Source organism: Neltuma alba, unplaced genomic scaffold (genome assembly GCF_004799145.2).
Source record: "Neltuma alba isolate B1F8T4 unplaced genomic scaffold, ASM479914v2 tig00003001_pilon, whole genome shotgun sequence".
Classification (NCBI taxonomy): domain Eukaryota; kingdom Viridiplantae; phylum Streptophyta; class Magnoliopsida; order Fabales; family Fabaceae; genus Neltuma; species Neltuma alba.
In genome coordinates, this window is record NW_021633100.1 from 24323 (window position 1) to 45561 (window position 21239).

At 39.1% G+C, this 21239-nt stretch overlaps 1 protein-coding gene and 1 pseudogene across 1 annotated transcript; one reads left to right on the plus strand and one right to left on the minus strand.

Moving 5' to 3' along the window:
* The first annotated feature begins 652 nt into the window (after positions 1-652).
* LOC114739975 (UTP:RNA uridylyltransferase 1) lies at positions 653-12520 on the plus strand. Its single transcript, XM_028928088.1, has 6 exons — positions 653-1946; positions 2369-2737; positions 9067-9290; positions 9471-9534; positions 11330-11526; positions 11980-12520. The coding sequence occupies exons 1-6, from the start codon at positions 681-683 to the stop codon at positions 12194-12196; spliced, it is 2337 nt and encodes a 778-aa protein (XP_028783921.1). The 5' UTR covers positions 653-680; the 3' UTR covers positions 12197-12520.
* A 1633-nt stretch (positions 12521-14153) lies between these two features.
* Positions 14154-21154, minus strand: LOC114739974 (probable methyltransferase PMT13; annotated as a pseudogene).
* Between the last annotated feature and the right edge of the window lie 85 nt (positions 21155-21239).

Genomic DNA, 21239 nt, shown 5'->3' on the forward strand with positions numbered 1-21239 from the left:
AATTTATTTTTAAGCTAAAATTTTGATTTAATCATAAGCTATTCAATAGAATTTTTGGTAATTGATTATTATAAATTTAATGTATAAATCATAGTGTAAAAATATATATATTTTATAAGTCGATTTTATCTGAAAGCTACATTTTCTTATGCATAGCCTATCTATATAGATGCTTTTTTTGACCTTGCCATCTATATAGAATTAGAATTAGAAATATACTCCTCCGGTCCTAATTATAAGACCCAATTGACTTATTTGAGGAAATTAAGGAAGTAAGTTAAGTTGGTTATTTATAATAAATAAGTGTTGTCATTCCTAAAATATCCTTGCTAATTAAGTATATTGGCTAAAACTATCATTATTAGAAGGATTATCTTGGAAAAAAATGCATAAATATAAGAGACAAAATGGATTGGGTTTTATAATTAAAACCAAATAAAAAGTCAAATTGGGTCTTATAATAAAGACCGGAGGAGTATAAGTATACACTAGTACATAAGGTGATGCCCGTATGCACAAAGGCGGCGGCGCAGTGCTCCTGTTCATGAACAGCACAAGGCAGGATTTTAAGAGAAATAAAATTTAAAATGCTCTCTTAAGATAACGCCGTCTCTCTCTCGGCTGCCTCTTTCAGTAGCTTCACTACTGAAACTGAAAAGTGAGACATTGCATCATTTGGGATGACCGGCGGTGGAGACGCACCGCTGCCGCCGGCAGACAATGGTGGAGAGTTTCTTCTCTCTCTTCTCCAGAGGCCCCCCAATCACCCGCATCCTCCACTGCAAACACCGCTGACGGCGCCGCCGCCGCCGCCGCGACTCCAGCACCAGCAACAATCACTGACGCTTGATCCCGCCGTGGCAGCCATAGGACCTACGATTCCCATCATGCCGCCGTGGTCGAGTAACGGGCGTGATCCCCAACCTCATCTTCCGTCTTGGCCTCACACAGTCTCTCCTAATTACCCGCCAAATTTCTTCGGGTTGCCCCACAACCTGTTCCCTCCTCCTCGGCTCCCCGTGGATCACTTCCCTGGGAATCCAATCCCTGTGGAAAACATCGGAGTCGCCCATGGAGATGATCTAAGACTATTAGGGTTTCCAGTTGATCCCTCTGGAGGTAATAGGATTGATGCTTTTGTTCAGCAGCAGAAGCAGCAGGAACATAAGCTGAAGTTTGGTTCATTACCCAGCGATGTTTTAAGTAGAGAAGTATCGCCCGATGGAAATTCTATGGTCAATTTGGTGTTCAATGTTGGCACCGGGCGGGAAGCGGTATTGAACAGAAGCTATAGTGGGTTAGATAGAAATTTGCATTTGGATCCCAAAGCGACTTCTAATACGAATTCAAGGGTGAATGTAGTTGGGAATTCACATCGTGATGGCCGTGATCAGGACCGAACAGGGAGTGGCCGGGGGAATAACTATCATGGTGGTAACTGTAGGCCTGAAACAAGGCAGCCGCCATCAGGGTTTTCAAACAGGCCCAAAGGAAGAGGCTATTGGGGCTCTGGTTCTAGAAGAAGGGGTTCAGATATTCATGACGACAGGGAGGTTGCTAATTCTGGTGCATTTAGTGGGGAATACAATAATGTGACCACGGAGAAGGAAAGAGTGGGAAAACCATCATCAGACAAAAGTAACAGCCGAGGCAGAAAATCTATTGAAGTGGGTCTTCCTGAACAGCTGGATCGGCCTGGGCCACCCTCCGGCAGCAACCTTCATTCTGTCTCAGGATTGGACATTGAAGAGGCTAGAAAAAATTTCCACAGTAAAATTGTCCTAGATAGTGTTGGGGATAGATATCACGGAGTGGGTATGTCCAAGGACGATATTATTGACTCTGGCAGTGGTTTTGGTGAGCAATTGGTTGAAGCCTTGTTGAATGAGGACGAGTTGGAAGACAAGAATACCTCAGGCTCAAGGCAGCGTCGCACTCGTGAGAAAGTTAGTAATTTAATTTCTGTTGATTTTGCTTTACGTCAGTGTGTTTGCCTTTTGCATTTTTTATAATAGCTATGGATATGGATTATGGATTATCAATTGTTATAATTCTGAAGAACTGAATTGTGGATGGGATCTTTGGTAAATACTTTAAGAATCTATTATTTAATTAGTTAAAAATCTTGATGAAATTTCTCATTTCAAACATCTACGTAGAAATATTTATGGACATAAAAAATCTTAGATTGCTGACCTTCCTAATTACACATCTATTGGTGTGCACGAGATACATATGGTATTTATAGTATCATTAATATTAATGTGAATTGAGTGGTATGTTCAAATATGTGGATGATAGCTATTATTGATATGATTGGAATGAAATGTTAAGTATTATTATCATAATCCGCAGCTTTTATTGTCAGGATGTCAGGTCGGATTCAAGGGGGCAGAAGCTTCTGACCCAGCGGGCGAGAATGTATAAAAGACTGATGAGATGCCGAAGTGACATCAATAGTCTCAATGTTCCTCTCCTCGCACTCTATGAATCCTTAATACCTCCTGAAGAAGAAAAGGCTAAGCAAAAACAGTTACTAACTTTACTGGAGAAACTAGTCAGTAAGGAATGGCCAAAAGCTCAGCTTTACCTCTATGGATCATGTGCCAATTCATTTGGTGTTTGTAAAAGTGACATTGATGTTTGCCTTGACATTAAGGAAACAGACATGGATAAATCTGAGATTTTATTGAAGTTGGCTGAAATTTTAAAATCAGATAATCTACAGAATGTGCAGGTGAGAAGACTTGAATTCATTTATCAAGAGTCTGGGGTTGTTAACTTGATATTTACAAAGATGTAGTTTAAGAAAGAGTCGACAATTACGCATTACCTCAGGATATACATGTGGGTGCACACATGCTCGCTTGGAAATTTGCATATAGAAATTCAATGGCTTTGAATTTTGTCTTGGATGATAAAAATTAGCTCTTTGACATTTCAGAAGATATGCACACATACTGTCATTTTAATGTGTCCATGTGTCTTTTCAGAGACACTCACGTTTGTGTTTACTCACATTGACTGACATGCTTGGTCAACTACTTAACTATTATGTTTAGGTTAATTTCATTCAATGTCTGTGTAGTCTTTCCATAATCTGTTCATGTCAAGGTGGGAAAATGGTACAAGCTTCTGTAAGTGGACTCTGAGGTGTGCTGAGCATTCAGCATAATTTATACTTCTTTTGTACTTTTTTTTTTTTTAAAATGATCCTGTTAATTTTGGGTAGCCTAGTGTTGAGCCTAAGTATACGTACGTGAGAAAGAAAGCCCAAATGTAGCCCAGTTATAAGGGTGTGTGCGTGAGTGGCGTGAGCCCGGTTTATAAGGGTGTGCGTGAATTGCATGAGAAGGGTAATTATGGTTTTTAGTAAGCAGACGGTTAGGCAGGGGAACGGATATAAGTATCTGTTAGTTGCATGTAAGGGGCATGGAAATAGTGAGTGAACAGTGAGGAGAGTGGTGATCTCGAATGCACCGGACTGCCTGATTCTTCCTTGGTTGTATTCATCCACTGGGTTATGCTGGTGGATCGTTTTGGTTATATCCAATAATACCGTAAATCTGGAGTAGTTTCCATCAAAGGTATCAGAGCACTGCGCATCCTGGTATGGTAAATACGCGAAGGGATAATCTGATGGAGGACGTCACTTCCCGTGTAACTTCCAATGAGCAAAAGGTGGAGCAGCTGTGTGATGAAGTCTCTATCCTTAAAACAATGATGGCCGAAGTCTTAACCGAGCTACGTTCAGGCAAACGACCGAACGGACAGAGTACTCACCCTGAGGATTCCGGTGATCAAGGGGGCTCTGCTGTTCCGAAGGAGGATTCGGGGCATAAGGTCAAAATCGTCGAGGTTGAGGATCGTGGGGGTAACGACGACACGGACCACTCAGCATACAGGAAGCTCGATATGCCTCTATTTTCCGGCGATGAACCGATGGGCTGGATTTTTAAAATCGAGCGTTATTTCAAGGTGAACAAAGTGAAGGAGTGTGATAAATTGGACGCCGCCGTGTTGTGTTTTGAAGGTCGAGCACTGAACTGGTTCCAGTGGAAGGAGATTCGATCTCCCGTGACCGATTGGAAAGAACTTAAACGTGATTTAATCCTCCGCTTTCACCCCTCTCAATATGGGAGCTCATATGAAATGTTGATGGCCCTGCGTCAAACTCGGTCTGTGGCAGACTATATTGAGCGGTTTGAGCTAATCTCCGCCACGCTCGAGAATTGCGATGATGACGTATTGATCGCAGCTTTCTACAACGGGTTGAAAATGGACATTAAGGCAGATCTTCGGTTGATGAAGCTTGGTTCCCTCGCCGAACTCATGGATATGGCCATCCGGCTGGAAGAGAGGAATTGGGTGTTCTCACATTCGGTGCCTCCACGTGGATCCGGTCCACAACGAACATGGACCGAGGATAAATGGGTCGGAACTCGAGCCCATTACACCCGCAACGCGTCTTCAATAGACTCGGGCAAGACACCAGCTGCGTCTCCCTCGAGTGCGGCTAGCGAGTCAAAGGGCACTGAAAACTCCAAAGCGGTGTCCATTCCAGTCACTCAAGTCAGTCGGACGGTCCCTAAGAAATATACTGATGCTGAGATTGAGCGACGACGCGAACTGGGTCTCTGTTTCAAGTGTGATGAAAAATACCGCCCAGGTCATCGCTGTAAAAAGAAGCAACTCCAGGTACTCATTGTATCAGAGGACGGCGACGGTGAAGATGAACTTCCGCAAAACCCACCACTACCATTTGACCAGGACTCCTTCCGTGAAGACGAAGTATCCACGCCAAGCCAGCTCATGTCCTTGTCGCTAAATTCATTGGCTGGATTTACAGGAGGGAAGACCATTAAGTTAATGGGTTCGGTATGTGGTAAGGACGTCTTGATTCTCATCGATTGTGGGGCTACCCATAGCTTCATTCATCAGGATCTAGTCAAGTCCCTTCCGTTGTCGTTCGATCCTACCATTGCTTTCACTGTCCAAGTTGGAGACTCACGTAATGTGCAGGGTCGTGGAATTTGCAGGGATGTCTCTATCCATGCACAAGGGCTCCATATTGTTCATTCTTTGTACCCATTTAAATTGGGGGGGTCGGACATCATACTTGGGGCAGACTGGCTGGCTTCCCTTGATGAAGTTTTAGTAAGTTGGAAGAGATCAACCTTGAAGATTGACATGGGAGGAGACTGGATTTGTTTACGGGGCAACCCAGCATTACAGAGAACACCTATGTCTTTCAATTCTTTGTACCGATCCACTAGATGCGATGAAGAGGTGTTCCTAGTTGAATTCTCTGAACTTAAGATAACTGACTTAACTATCGCTCCCATTAGTACCGACGTTCAGAGCTTATTGGGGGAGTTCCCTGAAGTTCAACAACCAGTGCAAGGTCTACCTCCTGTTCGGGATACCGATCATACTATCGATCTACAACCAGGAGCAAAACCCCCCAATGTTCGGCCCTATCGCTATCCACATCATCAGAAAACAGAACTGGAACGCCTGGTTTGTGAAATGATGGCTTCTGGAATCATACGACCAAGTAAAAGCCCGTTCTCTAGCCCAGCTCTTCTAGTTAAAAAGAAAGATGGCAGCTGGCGTTTCTGTGTGGATTACCGTGCTCTGAACAAGTTGACCATACAAGACAAGTTTCCTATACCAGCTATAGAGGAGTTGCTCGATGAACTTGGTGGGGCTCAAATTTTTTCCAAGTTAGATCTGAAATCCGGTTATCACCAGATCCGCATGAAACAAGGGGAGGAACCCAAGACAGCTTTTCGCACTCATGAGGGACATTACGAATTTTTGGTCATGCCCTTCGGTCTGAAAAATGCTCCTTCAACCTTCCAATCTCTCATGAACGAAATTTTCCGGCAGCACTTACGCAAGTTCATTCTTGTCTTCTTTGACGACATTCTAGTTTACAGTGGTGATCGAGTGTCTCACTTACAACATCTCCGAGTCGCCTTGCAGATATTACAGCAACACTCTCTGGTTATAAATGCTAAAAAGTGTGTGTTCGCTCAGCCCCAGTTAGAGTACCTTGGTCACATCATCTCTTCCGATGGTGTCCATGCTGATCCAACCAAGATTGCTAGCATGAGTTCTTGGCCGACACCCACTACACTTAAAAGTCTCCGGGGATTTCTTGGTCTCACTGGGTATTACCGGCGTTTTGTCAGGCATTATGGTCTTATTGCAGCACCTCTGACCAGTTTATTAAAAAAGAACGCTTTCTGTTGGAGCTCTGAAGCCCAGGACGCTTTTGACAGACTGAAACAAGCCATGACCACTACACCAGTGCTGGCATTACCGGATTTTTCCCAACCCTTCATAGTGGAAACTGATGCTTCCGGCAGTGGTTTGGGCGCCGTCCTCATGCAATCTGGCCGCCCAATTGCTTATTACAGCCACTCCCTCTCTTCACGACGACGCCAATGCTCTGTTTATGAACGGGAATTGATGGCCATTGTGTTCGCTGTTCGGAAATGGCGTTATTATTTACTAGGACGTCAGTTCATTATTCGTACTGATCAGAAGGCCCTTAAATTTCTGCTGGAACAACGCGTCTTGGAAAATGCACAGCAGGCGTGGGTATCCAAATTATTAGGTTTCGACTTTCAGATTCACTATAAACCGGGTACTGCAAACTCAGCCGCTGACGCGTTATCTCGAAAAGAGGAATCGTTGACTTTGCAGGCCGTTTCTGTCGTCCAGCCCACTGATATTGATGATGTGGATAAAGAGGTACAGCAAGATGAGAAGCTCTCTGCCCTGGTCCAAGCTCTGGCATTAGGAAAGTCCGTTACAGCTGGTTATACATTGAAGGGAGGGCATTTACTCTTCAATGGGCGATTAGTTCTACCTAAATCGTCCTCTCGCATTCCCATTCTGCTGCAGGAATTCCATGACTCCCCTGTGGGTGGCCACTCCGGTTACCTCCGCACGTACAAACGCATCGCCAACCTATTTCATTGGGACGGGATACGACGGGATGTCCAACAATATGTAGCTAACTGTGATATCTGTCAACGCAATAAGCACCTCTCCCTAAGTCCTGCCGGCTTGCTCCAACCGCTGCCCATTCCGGACCGTGTATGGACGGATATATCCATGGATTTTATCTCTGGTCTACCCAAGTCTCACCATTATGATACTATCTTGGTGGTTGTCGATCGCTTCACAAAATACGCTCATTTCCTGACCCTCAGTCATCCCTACACTGCTGCAAGTGTTGCTGAGTTGTTTGTTAAGGAAATAGTTCGACTTCATGGGTTCCCACGCTCCATTGTTTGTGACCGTGACCGGGTATTTGTCAGTACTTTTTGGAAGGAACTTTTTAAGTCTGCCGGAACCTCCCTGAAATATAGCTCCAGCTACCACCCACAAAGCGACGGTCAGACGGAAGTGGTTAATCGAAGTCTGGAGACCTATCTTCGATGTTTTTGTAACACCAAACCAGCGTCTTGGACTAAATGGGTATGTTGGGCTGAATATTGGTTCAACACTACTTATAATCGCTCGGCTGGTATGTGTCCCTTCAGAGCTTTGTACGGCCAAGATCCACCACATCTTTATCGTTTTCAAGAGCCCCTATCGATTGTCGAAGCGGTGAATGAACAAATGAGGCACCGGAACATCATCTTGGCAGAATTAAAAGAGCACTTAGAGCGATCTCAGCAGTATATGAAATCTTGGGCCGATCAGAAACGTCGCGACGCGCAACTGGCAGTGGGTGATCTAGTGTATGTGAAGCTTCAGCCATATCGTCACAGGTCTTTGGCCAAGAAACCCAACGAAAAGCTCAGTCCCCGATTCTTTGGGCCATACCCTGTGGTCGAACGTATCGGTTCAGTGGCATATCGTCTACAACTACCGACCGAGGCCAGGATCCACCCTGTTTTTCATATATCGCAGCTCAAGAAATCCCTCTCTTCTTCGACTGTTCCTCAGGCACTACCTGCTTCATTGACAAGTGACTTGGAACTTCAAGTTTATCCCGCTGCGGTTCTGAAGCATCGTCGTCTTACAAATGGCCAGATTGAGCTACTGATTCAGTGGGCCAACCTTCCTGTCAGCGATAGTACGTGGGAACCCTATGATACAATCCAACAACAGTTCCCTGATTTTCGCCTTGAGGACAAGGCTAACCTTCATGGGGGGGATATTGTTGAGCCTAAGTATACGTACGTGAGAAAGAAAGCCCAAATGTAGCCCAGTTATAAGGGTGTGTGCGTGAGTGGCGTGAGCCCGGTTTATAAGGGTGTGCGTGAATTGCATGAGAAGGGTAATTATGGTTTTTAGTAAGCAGACGGTTAGGCAGGGGAACGGATATAAGTATCTGTTAGTTGCATGTAAGGGGCATGGAAATAGTGAGTGAACAGTGAGGAGAGTGGTGATCTCGAATGCACCGGACTGCCTGATTCTTCCTTGGTTGTATTCATCCACTGGGTTATGCTGGTGGATCGTTTTGGTTATATCCAATAATACCGTAAATCTGGAGTAGTTTCCATCACCTAGTTTTTCATTTCCACCTCGAGAATGTTTACGATTGCAATACTCCTAGGTCTAATAATAAATGTAGTGCTTCTGCCTCTTTTGGTCCGGGAAATTACCTTCATGATGTTGTGCGGATGGCCTTCAGTGCACTTTTTATCAAGGTCAAGAAGTAAAGAATAGAAAGAACGGGAAATTAAAGTAGACGGTGCTCATGAACCATGGAAATTTTTAGATGAAGAAATGTAATTAAGAGCCCTTGTCAGATAGATTAGGGGTGATATTTAATTAAAAAAATAGTATAGAAATTAATGACTTTGGAGCAAAATTATGGAGCTTGAAACTCTGATAAGAAGGGAAAGAAATAAATTGAAGAAAGAAGAGAATTAATAAATCAGGAAGCACAATGTCCAATTAACACTTTAGAATAGAAGAGAGTGGAGTCAAATTAAAAAACCATGAATTGAGAAAGAAACCATAATCAGAATATTTGTAACTGATTTGTGATGTATGGCTTGTATTTCTTGTGATTCTTTTGATTCATGAAATATACAGGCTCTGACGCGTGCTAGGGTTCCTATAGTAAAGCTGATGGATCCTGTGACAGGAATCTCCTGTGACATATGTGTTAACAATCTCCTGGCTGTTGTGAATACAAAGCTTCTTCGGGATTATGCACAAATAGATGCAAGGTTAAGGCAGTTGGCTTTTATTATCAAACATTGGGCCAAGTCAAGAGGAGTTAATGAAACTTACCAGGGGACCTTATCCAGCTACGCGTAAGTGGTTTTTTTTTTTTTTTTAATGGTATTCTTGTACTAAGCCCTAACATTTTCTACTTGACCTTTATCTGATTTAGTTTAAGTTGCGTTGCAAATATAAAGAGGAAGATGCTTAATGATATGATTTATTAAACGAAGTGTGCTTACAAAGTGATGGAAAATTTTGGAAATTTTCAGGTACGTTTTAATGTGCATTCATTTTTTACAAATGAGGAGACCTGCTATCCTTCCATGCTTACAGGTATATTCTTTTTTATTTTTTATTTCTGTTGCCATACTGGATTTGTAGGGTCTAGCCTTAATGAAATAGTCTTTATTAGTGCTACTTTCATATTAGGAATACCCCCCATGAAGGCTTTTTGACTCTTCTATCAAAGTGTTTGGTAGACCAGTGCTTGTAAGAAAGATAAATAGTCAAAAGGTAAATGATCTACCGAAAATGGGTTAAGCTCCCAGATATTGTCATCTATTCACAGAATTTCTTGATGTTGATGTTATCATGTGGAATAGAGATTTTATGTAGTAATTCGTGGAATAACAGACTTTAATATTTTGAGATGGCACATAGCAGTACATTACATAAACCAATTTTGTTTACTTCAGCATTCTCTAAAACCGTTCTTTGATCTTTCAATGGAAGAGGATACCGGGTAGCATGCCATCATCAAAGAACATTATATCTTGATTTCTCATTGTCTACATGTGGACTAAATAAATGGCCTGACATAATCAATATATGAGTTATGTTATTTTGTGGAATGCAACTAATATCCTCTGACTTAGTGCAATTTAAAATCAAGGGTCTTCATAGTTGACAGCATATTCTTGTAAAAATATTGAAATAAATCATGTTTAACGTTGGTTTTTTTTCTTTGGTTTCATTGAAATAATGTACGTTAGTTCTCCAAAAGGATTCCCCCCTATATCACTTTTTTATCTTATTCCATTAAATGTTTTGGTGGTTTTCTTTATACTATATTCTGAATTCAATTGGAATGAATCGTGCTTTTGGGAACTGGTTATTTTTCACATGTGATTAACTGCTAAATAATAAAGCAGATGTTCTTTAGTGGCTATCCTGCTATAGTTATTCTTGGATTGTTAGTTGATGATACTGAAACATCAAACATGGTATTGTATTCTCAGCCAAGTCTATGTGGCCCCTTGTACTTCAAGTTTTACGTTGCAACATTGTAAGTGACATTGCTTGAACTGTTGGATTGAATCTGTGTCTGACTCCCAAGTTTAGGTGATAAAAACATCCAAATAAAGATTTCCTGTTAGTTCAGTTTTAATTCAATTGTCTAGATATGGCTCCTGGAGCATGACACTTGTGCCATCTATAGCTCCAGTCTCATCACAGGTTGGCCATTATTTTAATATTCTATGTCAAAAAAATATGAAATGTCAAAGATGAATGAACATTCAATGCCATATCTGGCTGGATACTGATAAGAGTCATATATTGAATAATAATTTTAGGAATTCATGTGAAAGTTGGAATAACGTCACACTGGTTTGAATTGCCTAAAGGAAAGTACGTGGCGAATAAATGTCACTGTCCAAATATGGTTTGAAGTTTGGGATCGCGAAGAGTTGAAATTTTTTTGTTTATGGTAAATTGTCACATGTATTCCTAAAATTATTATTCACTTTGTCTGTTGGTTAGGATCATATTCTCGACTAGATTGTTAGCAAAGTGAAGTCTGCACTCAGCGGTGTGGTTATGTTTTGGGAGAATTACATAGAGGTGTCAAATAAGAAAATTAATTATCCAGAGGTCCCAGTCAGTTGTAAATGGGACTGAGGAAATAGTAAATTTCCTTATTTGGGACCTGATTGTAATTATACCTTTTATTCTTAGTGTGGCAAATAATTGTTTGTAGATGATTTACTTGCAGTTTTTTTAAACAGATCAGCGCTTCCACTCTTCCCTATGAAACATGCTATCCATACAAGTTACATGTACTTTGTGCCTCTTATGGCTATTTTTGTGATTCAGTGTAGTGTTTTTTAATTTGCTATCTTCTATTTAGGAGATGGAGACCACATACTCTGTGACTGTGGATGATATTAAATGCGGTTACTTTGATGAAGTTGAAAAACTACGTGATTTTGGACGTCATAATAAGGAAACGATTGCTCAACTTGTGTGGGGATTTTTCTTTTACTGGGCATACTGTCATGACTATGCCGACTCTGTTATATCTGTACGTACAGGAAACATAATCAGGTAAGAGCACAGTGGGGTATTTGTGTTTTTGTTGGTTGGTTAGTTTCCTTTTTCAAATATTGCTTTCTCAGCAGTAGCCTTTATTTAATGTTGAGGGTAATGAAAAAGTTACGTCTCCTGTTATTGCAAAAGAATATTAAAAAAAAAAAAATCCTGACATTTTTCAAGAATCGGGCTATTTCTTGGTTCTTGTTTTAGTCGGGAATAGAAATGTTTTTGGGTTCCTTCAGCTACTGAGCCCTGGCTTCCCAGTACAATTTTGGTGTGACTTTGAAGGGTCAAGGTCACTCTTGCATATGATCATATCCGTCTAGCTTTTGTCAGGACTTGTAAATGTTTTGATATAAATCATTTTGTGAAAGGTTATTATTTGTTCAAAAATCAGAACTTGGGATCGGGAGAAGACTTACATGTCAAACTTACTATGTTGTTCTATTTTATTTTTGGCCGTAGCAAGCGAGAAAAAGATTGGACGAGAAGGATTGGAAATGATCGCCATTTAATATGCATAGAGGATCCTTTTGAATTATCTCATGATCTGGGTCGAGTGGTAGACAAATCCAGCATCAAAGTTCTCAGAGAAGAGTTTGAACGTGCCGCTGACATTCTTCAGTATGACTCAAATCCATGTCTTAAACTATTCGAGCCCTATCTTCCAACTCCCAAGTAGAAAGAGGAGTTAGCTTTTTGGATATAAATTCTAGGGGAGATCACGAATGCTGAGGGTGTAAATCCTATCTTGCTCTTTCTCCTCTTTCTTCTTCCTTTTTTTTTTTTTTGGGTTTTTGCCAAATATCATGATCAACCTCGGGCATGTCTATATGTGTATTTATCAGGCATTTGAATATTTTTACCTAATGTAAAGAACTTTTAGCCATCATGCTCTTAAATTCAGAAGGCAAAAATCATTGTTATGGAGAAAGAGTTTCTCGGTCATTTGAGCATGGCTGTTGAGTTGGATGCAACTCCTTTAGCAATGAAATTGTTATTGTTATAATATAAAACCTTATTTGATTTTTATTTTGGTTTTAAATATAAGATTTTAATTCACTTTGTTTTTTATATTTATGTATTTTTTTTAAGGTAGTTCTTCGAACAATGATAATTCCAACCAATACACTTGATTAGCAAGAATATTTTAAAGAAAGATCATATCTATTTATTACAAATAACTAATTTATTTTTTTAATCTCCTCAAATTAGTCAGTTAACTCTTATAATTAAAATCGGAAGTAGTAATAAATTATTTTATAAATGTGAAATGTATCAATTCTTTAAATAATTATCAGTGTAATCATTTAAAAATAAAAAATACAGACCACATGTTATACCTAAAATTTTTATGCAATAATGGGAAGAAGAATTTTGATCTATGAAGTTGAGGATTACGAGTGCATTTTGGTAATTGATGAATATTGCCAGGTGTTCGCTTGTTTAAGGTGTCAATGTTCCATCCATTCGTCTCCTGAGTGAGGTTTTGAGAGTGAAAAAGGGAAAATTTAACATGAAAAATTCTAACATGATCCTGTTCGTAGGGAAATAATTGGTTTCCGTTGGAGAATGTTCTCATCAGGCAATCATATCTTAATTGAAGAAAAACAGAATACAAACGTAGGCCTAACTGAGCTAGCCCACTTTTTGGTGAGTTAGGATTGTCTTAGGAGGCTGGTGGGTTAACTCAGCAGGCTTTTTTTGTCATATGAACTGATTAAAAGTTCTGAAAAAAAAATTCTTATATCCAACGTCAGTTTCTCCAAATATGGCATAATTAAACCTGAAAAACTTAACAACTATACGATTTAATTCAAAGAACAGCATAGTTACATGTAAAATTCATACATCTATCATGTTTTGCTTAAAATAAGACTAAAGTCTAAAAAGGATTTTCAGCCAAAATATATTTACACAAGTTTACTCTATTTTTAATGCTTCAGTTTCATGCTCATAATTACTAATTAACCACTATATTAAATATTTTCAACCAAAATACCGCTCTTTTAACGTAAATGTTATTTAAAAAGTATTTGGGTGGTACGAAAATAATCTTAATGCATATATATTTTAAACCTTTTTCTCATCATATTTTAATTCCTTTTACCCGTGTAAACTTATTTATTTACTAAATTTTTTAAGTTGTAATACATAAATTGACCAAAATAATATTTCAAACATACTTACATAATTTAATGATTGATCATGTTTCTATTCGTAACAAATGTAGCCCCTTCTCTTCTCTAAGTACTTCCGAGTTTTAAGTCTTCTACTTAGAGTGGGCATACCTAAGTCTATTGGCAACTCTTTGGGTTTGCCAGTTTTATGTTGGAAACATCTATAAAAATGTGGTTCAAGTCGCGGTAGAGGATACAGTACTATCTTAAAGAGTTATTGAGAAATGCGGCAATTCTTAGAGAAAATTGGGAACAAAACAATAAAGAACAAAGTGGAGAATTGGGGAATGGGCATAATATTGATTTCTTATCGAAAAGATCCTTGAATTCCTAATTTAGATAAATTCCTAATTCATTAAATTGGGGACGGAGAGCATACAATTAGATCAAGGGAAAATAAGGAATTTCAATTTTTTGGACTAGGTTATTAAGTTTAGCAAAACTGAAAGAAGGTTCTTGTATTCTACTAATATATTTTTCAATTCCACATGGAAAAGCTCTTTCATAGTATCAAAAACCCTCACTTCAAGCAAAAATCTAATCACTAATTGCACTCAAAACATCAACGAGAGCATTCCCTGCCTGCACCAAATATAAAAGAAACTACGCTTGAAACAACATATACTAGAAGAACCAAAATTGTGATTAACAGCAATCAGTGACATCCCTCTTTAATAAATAATCAATGGAATTACAATTGATGAATAAATAAAACTGGCATCGACCTGCAGCCCTTCCTATAAAAATCTGCTCAAGGTCTTCTCGTCACTTCCTTCAATCTAAACCAAATGAATAGGATCAAGAAAGGAAGCCTCATATCTTAATGCTTTAGATTATACTCCCTCCTTCAATTCTTCCACCATAAAAAAAGAAGAAAAAGGAAGAAAATTTACCTAACTTACAGAGCCGTGTCAGTGAGATGAGATTCGAAGTGTCCAATATCTCTTGGTGGCAACTAGAATTTTTTCTCCACCATGTGATTCAGGTTCTTGATCGTGTATTGTAGGCTTCCAACGTACTGCGTTGGCAACATGAGCAACTTTCTTGATTACATCTGGCGTGTCCCTCACCACCACGGTTCCTTCCGGCCGCAGCATCCGGTCTATTTCCACCAGCAAGTCAACAATATTGCACCTGTAATGAAGTCATTAGTTAATGTCAGTGATCTTGCTGATCATTCGGAACAAATCATGATAACAAATGGAAACCATGTTGAAGCTGCGCAGAGACAGCTTTTGCAACTTTGGATTGGACATGAGATCATTACAGGACAATGGCAATCTAGATGGCTCAGAGCTCACAAATAATTTAGTCACTATGTTACTTAAATCTTTCAGAGTAGACAGATGAGCATGCCATAATTATTTTAACGCTAAGCTACTTCAAATGAAATAGCCAATCGGTTGAAGTAGACCATCATTTTTTGAATTTAGAAGTTTACAATTTGACAAGAAACAAAACCTTCAAGTTCAATATGCGAAAAGATATAAAGAAATACTCCTCCGGTCCTTAATATAGGGCCCAATTCTTGAGTTGGTTTTGGTCCTAAATATAAGACCCATTTTTCATATTTATCAATTTTCTCTAAATTACCCCTATAGATACTCCCTCAACCATAATCAAATAGAAGAGGGAGATGAGGTATTAAAAAGATGATTATGGTGTTTTAGGAAAAATGTGTCACTTTCTTATAATTAACTAACTTACCTAACTTCTTAATCTAATCAAATTAGTTAAATGGGTCTTATATTAAGGACCGGAGGAGTATATCTCAAAGCAGCAATTGCAAACAATAAGCTTAATACAAACAGATTATTAATTTTATGAAAATCAAAACTGAATTCGTTCCTCAATGCTAAATGGTTATTTCAAGAAGCCCCTCTAGCTCTCTCAACATGCAAGGGTACGTATGCAGGGAATGACCATGACATGACTTCACAAAAATTCATTAATGATGTCAATTTAAAATCTCCAGATCAACATTTAAAATGTAAACTGTAGAAAATTACAAGCCAGTACCTGTTATTGCCAGAAGCTGGATCTTTTATGAGTGATTCAATGCTTGTCACATGGATCAGGTCATAAGAACGAGGATATGTTGAGAAAGGTTCACACCTGGAACAGTATCCTTACAATTAGATCCACAAAAATCTTCTTTCGCAAATTGTAACACGTGTTCAAAGGCACATAAACGCGGGTTAAAAATTTAGAATCAGAATCCTGGCTAAAAAGTCAAAACATGTTAGAGATTAAGCACACTAGTTTTGATTTAATCACGATATCTAGGAAGTTCTGACTCTTTTGATGCAGGGGACTTTATAAAAATCGCAATGATCACTCCCATGTTATCTTTTCTTGAAAAGTATGACAGTCGGAATTCATCAACTAACTTTAATCAGCAGAGTGGTTCCCTATTTACATAAAAGAAATAATAGGGAAAATGACAATCATATCAGACTGAGTATCTTATACAAGCAAAATAGCAATCATCGCAATAGAATCATGCTATTTGACAGCCTTGCCTGGTTGGACTAACTAAAGGCCCAACTCAACATGACTTGAAGTTAGATTGCATTGAATTGGTTTCACTATGTAAGAAACCTGAATTGAATATTTGATATTTGATCTTGTTAGTTAAATTTCAATCGCATAGTCCTAACTTTAAAATCAATAAAATCTAAAATCCATAGAGACTCGCATTACTCAAGCTATAATGATACTCTTCTCAAACCCCATGCATTTTTAACTCAGGCTTTCTTCACACATTTCATTAGGCTTTGTGTGAACCTTTTCTTCCGGTAATTAATTCAATATTTTTCTACAAATTTCAATAGAGTTTCAGTTATCATCTTTCCCATGCATCGCACAGGGCAAAGAATCTAGCTATAGGTAATATATTTTATTTCACTTTTGTTTGGCCTGTCTGCAATCAACTACCCTACAGATTAAAAATTTGAAATTTGATATATTGTGGTTCTTATCATCGATACTTTAAACACCCCATCTCATTCCCCTAATAAATCCCTAATTTCCTATGTATGAAAAAATAAAATCCTTTCCTCTCCCAGTTGAAATACCTGATTTCCTAGAACAATAAAAAGCATCCCAAATTTTGCCATAAAATGCCAATTTTCATATAAAATCCCTGATTTGCTATACAACGAAGACCTAATATACGAGACTGATTGAATTAATAGTTAGCAGATGCGTGTTAGGACAGCTATTAACTGTTAAGAATTCTATTAGTTCTGTTGCAAGGGATTCTCTTAGAAGGAGTCGAGTAATTTGTACTATTGGAGATTATGGGATTATGCCAATTCAAACATACTGTGTAAAATATAAATTTAAGAAAGTCGTCAAATTAAGATACATAGTGCAGATCAGAAAGCCAAATCCCCACAAAATTCAGTATTACAATGAAATAACGAGAAATAAAAAATCTAGATAGCAGTTAACGATAGTGCAACACAACCAGAACAACTCATTCTCCAAAAAGATAAATTGAAGTCTAATCAATTTCTCATGTGTCATTCTAGGTTTCTGCTTAAAAATAGAGAGTTCTGCAACTACGTTCTCAAAAATAAAGTTACATCAAGCTGTGATATATTTGACTTTATACCATAAAGAATATCCGATATTTGTATGCAATTATTTAATTTCAAAATACTCCTCTGGTCCTATTTATAGGGCAGAGAAAGAAGGAATTTTTTAATCCTGTATAAGGCAGAGAGAAATTTTTCGTATGAATGTATAATTTATCCTTCATTTATTATCTTCTTGACTTAGTTCTCATGAGGTATAAATAGAACTAGAGGAGTAACTTGATTTTGTCATATCAGCTTAGATTGCATTAATCTATATGCCTGAATCATAGATCATATCATTTTCTTAAATGTTGGAGAATGTGAGTCTAAAGATGTGAAAAGATTGTGCTCCATTGCATGTAACATTTAACAGCATTTTCACTTTTATTATCATCATTCAGAATCTTTTTAACAATTAATTTTTTATTGCCCAAGACAATGTCTTGAGCTTTTACTATCATATAATTATATTACAGTAAGATAATTATATGTTAAAGTTTTATTTGTGTTTGGTTGTTAGGCTTTTATTATGACGTCATATTTTTTTCAAATATGTAAAATTCATATTACTTATTTCCTTGGGATTTTGGATGTTGTACGCTAGCACTCCAATCCAACTCCTATTTGTTTGTGATTCAATGAATAAGAATCATGGCATTTCTAAACTCTGAAATTCTTCAATAACTAATGCATAAATTTTTCAGCTATAACTCACCAATCATGATAAACTCCGATAAGACCTCTATCAAATATAAGATCAAGAGTGTATGGTTTGCGAGGTGGAACAACGTTCATTACCCACACTGGGTCAGATGCTACTGCTGATGCAAAACCTCCAAAGAACGCATTCATGTCCATGACATTGCGAACTGCCGGGGTACCTAACTTTAGATTCAGAGAATTCTTATAGTAAGCAACCCTCCTCACCCACCTCCTGGAATCAGCCTCAAACACATCAGCACTGTTTTTCATGATCGTGGCTCTTGGAGGTGCTGCAGTGAGCCTTGCCGGCCACTTGTGGATTCTCCCAACAGCATAGTCTCCTTTGACAGAATCTGTATTGCTGACACATTTTTTCAACTTGAAGGACCTGCAAAATAACACAATCCCAAATAACTATTATAAGTAATCTTTTAACAAAATAAACTTCACCGGAGTGCTAACATTATGATAGGGTGAATCAAATTTAAAACAGTCCAGCTAATACATGAGACCGCTGACAAGAAAATGACAAAAAAATCTTTGAACAAAATAAAGTTCACCCAGTGCTAACACTATGATAGGGTGAATCAAATTTAGAATACTCCAGCTAATACAGTAGATCTCTGCCACGAGAATCAAAAATAAGAGGAAGAATAACTCCTCAAGTCTGATGCAAATTACCAAGCAGAATTTGGGTCATCAGAGCCGTCACATAACTCAAGGCCAAATTCATTTTGGTTGGGCATGCATGAATTTCCAACTGGCTTTTTCCAGATCACTGTGTTACCATCAACAGCTATGAGCTCATAACACAGAGCTCTGGCCACAGCCTGCAGATCTGACCATTCTTTATCTTGTTTAGGCCACTGCACTGGGGGACCAGATATGACTAAGTATCCACTAGGGCGAAGTAATCTATCCACTTCAATAAAATAAGTTGCATCTGCAAGGCAGATCTTCCGCATTAGAGAAGTGGCTATTGTTTAGCATATTATAAGATTTAAAAAGGTAGGCCAGAATGAAGAGATTACTGTAGGCTGTAAAAGGAATTAAACACCGAGAACAATGCACCAAGTCAAATGCAAATGCAGGAAATGGAAGTCTGCGAGTGCCAAGCATGGCGACCATTGCTGGTATTCCTCTTTCGAGAGCAAATTGTATTTGTGATTTATGTGAATCTCTTGGAGCAAAGGACATAGTTAAAATGTCTCGAGCTAGCAAATACCCTCCAAAACTAGCAACCTATGAAATGATAGATACACGTACATGTTAAACAATAATACGTTATTTTGGCCCAAAGGAATAAAAAACAATAAGAAGTTAAATAGGAGAAAAAGCTCCTACCCCACACCCCATATCAAGAGCAGTCCTCAGAATACCACTTTTTATTGGGATGTACTGACCAAGTTTTCAATATACTGAATGGCTCCATCTGGAAACATTGTACCACCACCAGGAAAAATAAAATGTTGGCCTTCGCGTTTCATCCATCCTTGGTGACCTTTCCTATCTGCAATCTTGTCATGTGGCATATTGCTATGCCGTATCTGCACAAAGGTAGAAGTGGTTTTATCAGTGAATTACTAATTAAGAAAAATATAAGATATCTTGTTGAAATAAGTCCCCAGTGAATATAGAAGAGGAAAAGGATGAGGCAAAGAGGGGGCGAAAGTAATCTACATTGGTCTTCCTCATAATTTTCAATTAAGAGAAACCTGTTACCAAAAGTGGCATATAAATTTATCACGTATCAGGATAAGTTACTGGTTTTAGATATTTTGCTTAGAGATCTTTTAGCCACTCTGACTCACCATAGAATCTGGTCTCTCTAATTTGTTATTTAAGACAGATACGACGCAGGTATCATTCTATTAAGTATGCATTAAATTACTTTTAGATTGTACTGCGCAGCATTTTTCGTCATGGCATGTGGTGTACATCTCGTGCCACGGATCTTTGGACGTCACTACATCTATGGCGTTGCATGTGTCATTTGAAGCGCAATGACTAGTGTTATCAGTGCCATTGTGCATGGCATGCATCGCATGGCTCGCAAGCAATTAGATTATCGCCCTTAGTCAAGGTCCCCCCCCCCCCCCCCCCCCCCCCACCCCCCCCCCCCCCCCCCCCCAAAAAAAAAAAATCTACAACCCTTCTCCATATGGAAGCCTCTGATGGCTCCTTCACTTCAGCCTCTTCTTCAATTCTGTTCCATCTACATCTTTCCGTTCTTTTACCCATCCACTCTCTGATTTCACGGTCCCACCACCTTACCTTCTTTTTCTTCACTTCTTTCTGTCGCCATTTGTTCCTTTCTTGCTATACTTCTCTGTTAGGCTCATGGATACACTTTAAGCTGATATGGTAGTTTATGTCATAGTGAGTGACTGCGTGTGTGTGGTTAAGTTCTTTTATTAATTCACCCACCTTAATGCTTATATTTCCGGAAACATATCCGAAAACCTCTCAAGAGACCACAAATATCTAAATAGCAAGTTATAAATTGTGCTGTAGTAACAGGATTCACTCGTAGTACTCATACCAGTGCTTGTGTTCTGTAATTATTTGGACTTACACCACGCATGTCTTGTTTTTACCTTGACATTTCAGCATTTACTCCGGATCCAAACAATCTAATACTTATACCTTGTGCAAGCTCTCCGGCCACTGCACTGGAATCTTTGTAGCCTTCAGGCGGGGGAATCAGACAAAGCGGCGTCGCCTCTGGCCGCGGGCAATGCCTCTCTCTGTAGTAATTCATTTCTCTACTGAGGTGACTGTTCAATCTCGGGTCCTCGCATGGCATGTGGTCAACCGCATCCGGGGGGCATGCCTCAATAGTTCGCTGCTCACCGGCCTCGATGGCCGCAATGAGGGCGGTGGCGCTGCCGTGGATCAGAGTTAGATAAAAGAAGCGTCTGGCGACCAGAGGCGGCAAGCGAATCCCCGAGAGGTGTGAAGATGAGGGACGAAAAGAAGAGAAATATGAATCCAAAAAAACCCCGCAGTTACTATGTCCAAGAGCCGCCATTGACGCGGATTACGCTTGGAAGGAGGCAAATTCGACTGGCCCATCGAAAAAAGTGATTGGATCTGATCAAACGCGCATATGGGTTAGGGATTTCAAAGGAGTTTGAATTGAAGGATCGCGGAGTTTATACAAATTGAGAAGAATGCTCAGGGTTTCTACCTATGATTGAAAAATAGACAGAAAGGAAATGTGACCCTCAATGGTGTGGGCTGGTTTCAGAAGTGTGGA

Excerpts from the sequence above, each read along its gene's own strand:
- LOC114739975 (XM_028928088.1), top strand. The coding sequence starts at position 681 with ATGACCGGCGGTGGAGACGCACCGCTGCCGCCGGCAGACAATGGTGGA. Across the intron at positions 1,947-2,368 it reads AGCGTCGCACTCGTGAGAAA|GATGTCAGGTCGGATTCAAG; the intron begins GTTAGTAATTTA and ends TTTTATTGTCAG. Across the intron at positions 9,291-9,470 it reads GGGACCTTATCCAGCTACGC|GTACGTTTTAATGTGCATTC; the intron begins GTAAGTGGTTTT and ends GGAAATTTTCAG.